Genomic DNA, 8,204 nt, shown 5'->3' with positions numbered 1-8,204 from the left:
GATAGTTCATTGATCATTGCTGCTAAACGATGTTTGAGGATTTGTATGTTCCTTTCTGCTTCGTTTGTAGCTGGATGACCCAAGGCGATAAACTTTTGAAATATTCCTGTTTCTTTACAGAAATCCTGAAACAACTCACTAGTGAAAATTTTGGCGTTATCAGATACCATTACGTCAGAAAATCCGTGGCGCGAAAAAATATCTTTAAGTATTTCTTTCTAAGAAACGTATGTTTTGTCCTTTGTAATTATTATATGAATTTTATGATTTAAATTAAAGTTTTTTGCTGCATTACTGGCTCTTTGCCCTTCATTTGCCTATATTGTTTTATACTTACAGAGCCTTATTATTATTTATTAATATTATTATTTATTAATTTTAAGTATTTCAATGGTTCATGCTGATGTCGGCGATTCTGCACACAATTCGACTTCTGCCCATTTTAATTTTGTGTCGATGATGATAAGAAAATGATAACCTTGATATGGCGTAGTCGATGTGTTTACGTTGCCAGTTGTTTTCTGGCTCATTACATGGGTGTGGAAATGCTTTTGCTGAATTACTTTTGATTCCGACGCATGCCGGGCAAGCACGAACTAATCAATCGATGTCTTTGTCAATTGATTTCCAATAAACGAACTTAGTACGACGACGTAGTAATGACTTCTTTTTGTTTCCCAAACATTAAAAATAAGATGCGTGGTGAGCGATTTGAGTCGCCTGAAGCAGCTGTTGAAACATTTCATATACTGATTTCTGAGATTAGAGTGGAAAAAATGCTTCGAAAATTGGTTCGAGCGTATGCAAAAATGTATGGATCTTAAAGGCGAATACTTCGAAAAACAATAAAGCCATTTACCGAATTTTACATGTTTTTTTTTCATATTGTTTGCAGAAACTTTTCCAGCAGCCTACGTAATATCAATGTGATAAACTCAATATTATAATAGATTAAAATATTAAACTGCCAATGAATTAATTATTGAAAGCGTTAATATTGTTAATAATATACGATTATTTTTAGCAGCTTAGAAATATGAAGAATTTTTTGTATTAATTATTGTCCTCAAAATATATGCTAAATTAAATTCAAATTTCAAAATCAGTATTAATTTAAGTAAAATATGTATCACCACAAGTTAATAACACACATGTAAGGTAATTTCATAATCGTTTTAGTAAGGATAAAATTTCGTCAAATCTAATTTAGACTATATCTTATTAAAAGATACATTTTGTTTGAATTTTATCTTTCTAATAAGGAGGCTTATATAGCGGAACACTGTTTCCTCTTCTTTTTCAGTAAAAATCATTTGTGATAACCAACTGAAAGTGGTTAGATAATGGAACCCTTCGGAATATTATGCGGCATTGCCGCCGCAGTTCTCGCTCTTTATTATTATCTCACATCAACTTTTGACTTTTGGAAGTCACGTGGTGTTCCTGGTCCACGACCGATACCGGGACTTGGCAACTTCAAAGACGTTATGTTAAATAATATATCTGCGGGTGATTATTTAACAGAAATGTACAACGCCTACAAAAATGAACCATTAATTGGAATATTCGCTAGGAAGATACCTATTCTTATGATAAAAGATCTAGATTTAATTAAGGATATTCTCATCAAAGATTTTACCAAGTTCGCCGACAGAGGATTTCCCGTTTTCGAAAAAGTAAGAATACTTAAAAAGTTATTATAGTATAAGTTTATGAAGCATGAACAAGATATGTATAACTTTTTTAAATCTTAGTGTCTTTTTTAAATTTACGCATGCGTATATTTTTATATAGTGCCCGTCAAAAGTTCTGGGCCAGCTGAATATCTCGGAAAGTATACGTTTTTGAGAAAAATGTTTTAGAGAAAAATAGTTAAAAAAATCTATTCAATGATCTTATCAGTTTGACCTTGGATGATGTCGCCAATGTCAGATCAAGATCACATCGATTTTTTTAAAGTGAACACCCTATTTTTTTTTCCAGAAACTAATAGCCGATGTCAAAAGCCTTTCAAAATACTACAATTCATTGAAATTCATTTTCATTAAGTATTTTTCAAGTTATAAGGAAAGTTACAGCACCGCCATTATTAGTATTACTCAAGATATTCGACTGACGCGCGACAACTAAACATCTTGAATGCTGTTCTAATACATATTCGAATATGAACATAAATAAATAATGACGAATATATAAGTGGACTTTATATGAACTTTTTAAAGATGATGAAATAAAATGATAAATATTTATATTTATATGTAAAAATTAATACAGAAACCTAATATATCTGGGAATTTGCAACCGCCCTCATGAGTATGGTGCAACTTTGTCGCGAATTCATTATCCCATATATTTTATAAATTTTATTCAGATTGTATCCGGCAGATTCAATATAAGTCATACTTGTAGGAAAAAGTGGTGGTCTATACATCAAGTCCGAATATTCTAGTACACGCATGTCTAAAAGACCACGGTCACCATCTTCTTTCCTCTTGAAACAATAAAATTTTGATCTAAAAGATTTTTTTTTAATTTCTTTTTTTCTAGATGTTCGTGTGTATTGATTAAAAATGATTTACCCTGTATAGTTGCACATAACAAACTTACAAGTTGCAGATATTGAAACATTAATAATCATAGCGAGGTCTCTCTGCCATCAGAAATATCAGAAATATCAGAAATAATATAAACAATACAGATATCACGCTTACTACAGCGTCTGTGCTTATAAAGTCCTATACTTACATTATGAATTGGCAGCAATGTAAACGAAACGTACAATCTGACAGTGACTGTAAAACCAAAAAACGAGATTTTCTATAATACATGTGATGCTGTTGGCGCCCAGCATCTCCTCATTTTCAATTTACTTCCAAATGGCTTAACGATCATTATGTTCACACGCTGGCTGGCTACAAAAAGGAACCAATGTCCTATCGTTATCTGGCTACTTTACAGATTATCCTCACCACCAGAACTATCCTCGCCGCCTGGAAATCAATTTGATTTGCATCTACAGTACCCTCCATAAGTTTGGGAATACCCTATGTTTTATAGGAAAGCTATTATATGACAGCGATCTATACATATTTTTTATTTAAATACTTTGTAAGACGTCTAAATGACAATAAACATTTATCTAGAACATATCTATAAGCTTATACATGTCGAAAATATGTTGGACAATCATTTCATAGCATCAAAGCACTTAAGATTAAATTTCGCGCTTTGGTCTATTGTTTATATGTATAATGTCACTCGTTTTGCAACAAACTTGTGTTCGTTGTATATACACAGATCATTTAATTGTAGTTTAACGGTTTTTATAGAAGTGGTAAATTATTTGAGTCGCAAGTTGATTTCAAACTCCGTAAAAATTATAAAATGGTCCCGAAAGAAAGATTTTATATAAATCGCATTTTAATTAAAATTCCATATTTTAATAGCATGTTATTAAATCTTTAATTGCAAAAAGTAATATGTAAGTACATACATACGTACAATATAGATAACGTTTATTTCGTCTTTTTTCAATTAAATAATTATTTACAAACTTGTAAAACGTAGGATGTTCTCAAACTTATGGAGAGTACTGTAGATGCATATGTATGAATCTCGAAGTTATTCTCTTGCTTGAAAATTTCTACATCTAATTGTATTTTCTAATTAAGAAACTGCACGACGTGATTATATAATTATCTGTATTATTGACTAAACGGATAAAGCGTGCTTTTCAAAATTTGTGAAAATTTGTGAAAATATTACGATTAAAAAATTTCGAGCGCTTAATTAGCAAGTAGAATATTTTAAACTAATTTATCTTTTTATCCTAAGATTCGTTAATGTTTCTACTAAAATTTTGTTAAAACTGTAATTATTTATTTTTTATATTTATATGTACATACATATATATTAAGTACATATAAGTTACATAAGAGAGTTGTATTGAAAGCTGCTATTCAAGTCTAAATGGCTCTAGTTGCGTAGTCAGAGATATCCTAAAAATCGTAACCTTTGTATAGCAATACCAATGATCAGTTCACTTCTAAGTTTACTTGTTAAGGATGCTCTGAATAACATTTATTAAAATCAAAGTCACTGGAGATTGTTTCTCTTATTTTCATTTTTGCACTGAAAATTCATTTTTATGTAAAATTGAAAATAAGAGAAACAATCTCCAATCACTTTGATGATCTTAACAAATGTTATCCAGAGTATGATCTTGAACAACATTCAAGGAACAACATTCATTTTAGTTGTTAGTCGGACACCTTGGATAATACTAACAATGGGGGTACATTTCAAATCTTATAATTCGAAAAGTACTTAACGAAAATGAACTTTATTAGCGTTTTGAAAAGCTTTTGATATGGGCTATTAGATTCTGGAATAAAAAATAAAGTGTTCAATTAAACAAAATCGATATGATCTTGATTTGACATTGGCGATGTCACCCAAGGTCAAACTAATAAGATCATTGAATAGATCTTTTTAAGCCTACAATTTTCTAAAACATTTTTCTCAGAAATGCATATTTTCCGAGATATTTAGTTGGGCCGGAATTTTTGGCGGTCACTGTATATATAATTTATTAAGTAAAGTGGTTTATTAAGAATTGTGAGATTTTCGAAGTTTCAAGAAAATTTTGTTGACTCGATAGAATTTAATTTTTAATTAAATTTACTTTCTTACAATTTTGTTTTTCATGTTATTTGTCATATCGTAGGCAGATCCGCTGTCGCAACATCTTTTCTTTTTGGAGCCGAAGAGATGGCGACCGTTAAGAATGAAATTGTCGCCTGCATTTACATCTGGCAAATTGAAGGAAATGTTTGCCTTAATGTCAGAGTGTGCCGACCATCTTATACAATATATGGACAAAATAACAAATACAGGCAATCCAGTAGAAAGTCGTGAGTTAACAGCCAAATATACAACGGACGTTATTGGTAATTGTGTCTTCGGCATCGAAATGAATGCATTATCAGACGAGAACAGCGAATTTCGTAAGATGGGAAGGGAAGCATTCAATCCGTCCTGGATAAATATGTTGCGAATAAGAGCCAGACAAATTTTTCCATGGTTTTACAATATATTGTTTGGTTATCTCCTGCCACAAACAAACGTTACCAAATTCTTCACACGAGTCATCGTGGAAAACATAGATTATAGAGAAACGAATAATATCGTTAGGAACGATTTTATTGATATATTGCGCGAATTAAAAAACCATCCAGATAAATTGGACGGTATTGGTATGTATTCATTGTATCTGCTATTATTTATTTTTCTTATGTGTTATAGAATATTTTATTTTTTATAACGTAAAGATTGTACGATTAAGATTGCATATATTTAAAAAATTTTATAAATTAGTAAATATTTACTACAAAGGACTCAGCTCCAATAACCTTGACCTCAACGTATTATATTGTCAAGCTCATCATCCCGAGTAACTTTGCTTTAACTAAGTGGCGCTCTTTTATAGTTTTTGAGATATTTCAAGTTAAACTGTAATTTTATTAGTAAATGATACTTACGGACAATCCTGATGTTGACATATGCTGTCAAGGTTGTGACCTTGAGGAAATTTTAAATGTTGGTCGTTATATTTGTTAAGAAATTATTAATAAAATAAATTTTACAAATAAGTTTAATTTTGTAATGATTTTCCACGCAAAGCAAATTCCATTTCACCTCCGTCCATTCCATCGAGGGATGTACGACTTTTTATGCGACTAGATCTTATTTCGCCTGAAAAGTTGCACGCATCTAAGCAGAGTGGAGATGAGGTGGATCTTGCTTTGTGCGCCCCTAGGCAAGGGGGGAGATGAGGTGGATCTCGCTTTGTGTGGAAAGTCATATAGGTTGGGGAATTTTAATCATTCCAGGTGGATATCTCAGAAACTAAGAGAGATATGGAAAAAAGTTTTATATAAAATTTGTAGATATATATATATTTTTTGAAAGAAAAAAGGTGAAAATAACAAATTTTGTACGTGGAACATTATCAAGGCAACATGAATTTTTCAAACAGGAATAATTATTTCTTATTGTATATTCTTGTAGCTGAAGTCGAAATGTTTTCAAAACACTAGGATAACTATCTCAATTACTGTGCCTGTTCCTATTAGTGTGCTTTTGTATTTCGATAAGTCATAAAGAAAATTAGAATGAATAAATAAGAAAAAATATTTTTTTTTGTTAAGTTAAATTATTAATGTATATAATATCTCATAGATAATATTTTATTTTGGACGTATTAAAGTATTTTAAATATTTTTTGAAAGAGGAATTTATGTGAATCCAGTAATATAATACATACCGTAAGATTTTAAGCTTGTCCTTGTTAAAGTGTCCTGTATTGGAGTTGAGAACGTTGTGTTATGAATGTATATTGAAATAAATATAATTGAAATAATAATTTATGTAATATTAACTTAAACAATTAGCTTAAATTTATTGCTTGTTTTAGTAACTATATGTTAAAATGAGTCAAATGCGGACACACAATAGGCACACAAATTGAAAGCACATTAATAGGGCCATCGTCGCTTGGAGAACTTATTAATAGGGACAAAAACATGTTTGTCCCTAAAAACATTATAAAGTACTAGCACTTTTTAGATTAAAGAAATATTATAAGAAAAAGAAGTAGTTGAAAAATATTGATTGCAAGCAGATCAAATTAAAGCTACAGTATTTAATAATTCATTCAGTAATAAGCAAATTGGCTAAAAGGCACATTAATAGGGACACTTACTCTTTAATAAAATATTTTTTTATTAAGCAATTTTTGAGTCATAAAACTTGATCTCAAAGATATATCTTTGAAAAAACGCCCACTAATCATATATAGCGCTATTCAAAAGCTGAGTCCTGAGCCATTCTGCAATTTTTGCAATAGTTAACAAAATATTAATTTCTAAACATTGCGAAATAAGTGGATAAAATCGACACATAAGACTACTTCAAAATATCTCTCCTGTTTACGGAATATCTTAAAGATGTTAAAAATATCCTAAAATTGAATTAAAGCGAGCTCTTACAGTTGATTAAAGAAAGTTCTTAAAGATATCTTAAAGTTATCTTATGTGCCGATTTCATACATTCTGCTCAGGCAATTAAAAAAAATTGCGAAAATTGCAAAATAGTAGAGAAATTTTCGATTTAATTTTTGATCAAGAATAGCTCTATATGATTAGTGGCCGCATTTTAAGACATAATCCGTATATAAATTTTTAAGTAATAAATTAATCTATTAGAAAATTAAATTATTTATTTATAATAAGAAGAAAATAATATTTTAGATCCAACGGATAGTTTACTAGCTTCTCAAGCGTTCGTATTTTTCCTTGCTGGTTTTGAAACTTCGTCAACCACTATTAGTAACGTACTTTATGAATTAGCATTAAATCAGGAAATACAAGACAAGTTGCGTGAAGAAATTGACGAGGTCTATGCAAAACATGGTGGAAATTTAGTATATGACAATATTAAAAAAATGAATTATTTAGATATGGTTTTCAAAGGTACGTCGTTTGAAAAGATAATTGAATAAGGAAATAATATGCTTTTTTATTTTTGTTTCTTTCTATTATCTTTTTTCAAGAATATTATAGTATAATTTCATGCTAATAAACTTTAATCAAATTATTATAATTCTTCAATGCGCATAAATAAATATATAATCCAACACTATTTTTAATGCAGAAACTTTACGGAAATATCCACCAGGACAAATTGTTATGAGACAATCCACATCGAGTTATACTTTTGATGGTACTAAAGTTAGTATACCGAAAGACCAAAAAGTATGGATTCCTATTTACGCGATTCATCGAGATCCGAATATTTATCCAAAGCCAGATGTCTTCGATCCAGAAAGATTTAATGATGAAGCTGTGCAGAGCAGGCACTCGATGTCTTACCTACCTTTCGGAGATGGACCAAGAAATTGCATTGGTAAAGTTAAATAAATTTAAATATCACTTTTCATTCCTTAATTTCTATATTAAACATATTTTCAATCGAAAAATATTTTTAATCAAGAATTTTGATCTCATTTATGTTTAAGAGCTTTTTTTATTTTCAGGAGCTCGTTTTGCTATTTTCCAGTCTAAACTTGGGCTTACAAAGATACTTCGTAACTATAAAATCGAGACTTGTGAGAAAACTCCAATACCTTACATAAATGATCCTAA

General features: G+C 30.1%; 1 protein-coding gene across 1 annotated transcript in view; it reads left to right on the top strand.

Moving 5' to 3' along the window:
- LOC108756756 (cytochrome P450 6A1-like) overlaps nucleotides 1-8,204 on the top strand; it is a 13,428-nt gene that overhangs the window by 4,772 nt on the left and 452 nt on the right. Inside the window, exons 2-6 of the mRNA XM_018500784.1 lie at nucleotides 1,304-1,676; nucleotides 4,727-5,255; nucleotides 7,311-7,532; nucleotides 7,714-7,965; nucleotides 8,096-8,201. Coding sequence (XP_018356286.1) covers nucleotides 1,344-1,676; nucleotides 4,727-5,255; nucleotides 7,311-7,532; nucleotides 7,714-7,965; nucleotides 8,096-8,201 — 1,442 coding nt within the window. The 5' untranslated portion in view covers nucleotides 1,304-1,343. The remainder of the gene's footprint in view (nucleotides 1-1,303; nucleotides 1,677-4,726; nucleotides 5,256-7,310; nucleotides 7,533-7,713; nucleotides 7,966-8,095; nucleotides 8,202-8,204) is intronic.

This window comes from Trachymyrmex septentrionalis, unplaced genomic scaffold, assembly GCF_001594115.1.
Source record: "Trachymyrmex septentrionalis isolate Tsep2-gDNA-1 unplaced genomic scaffold, Tsep1.0 scaffold13, whole genome shotgun sequence".
NCBI lineage: Eukaryota > Metazoa > Arthropoda > Insecta > Hymenoptera > Formicidae > Trachymyrmex > Trachymyrmex septentrionalis.
The sequence above is the reverse complement of the archived record's forward strand: the minus strand, read 5'-3'. Positions and strand labels throughout refer to the sequence as shown.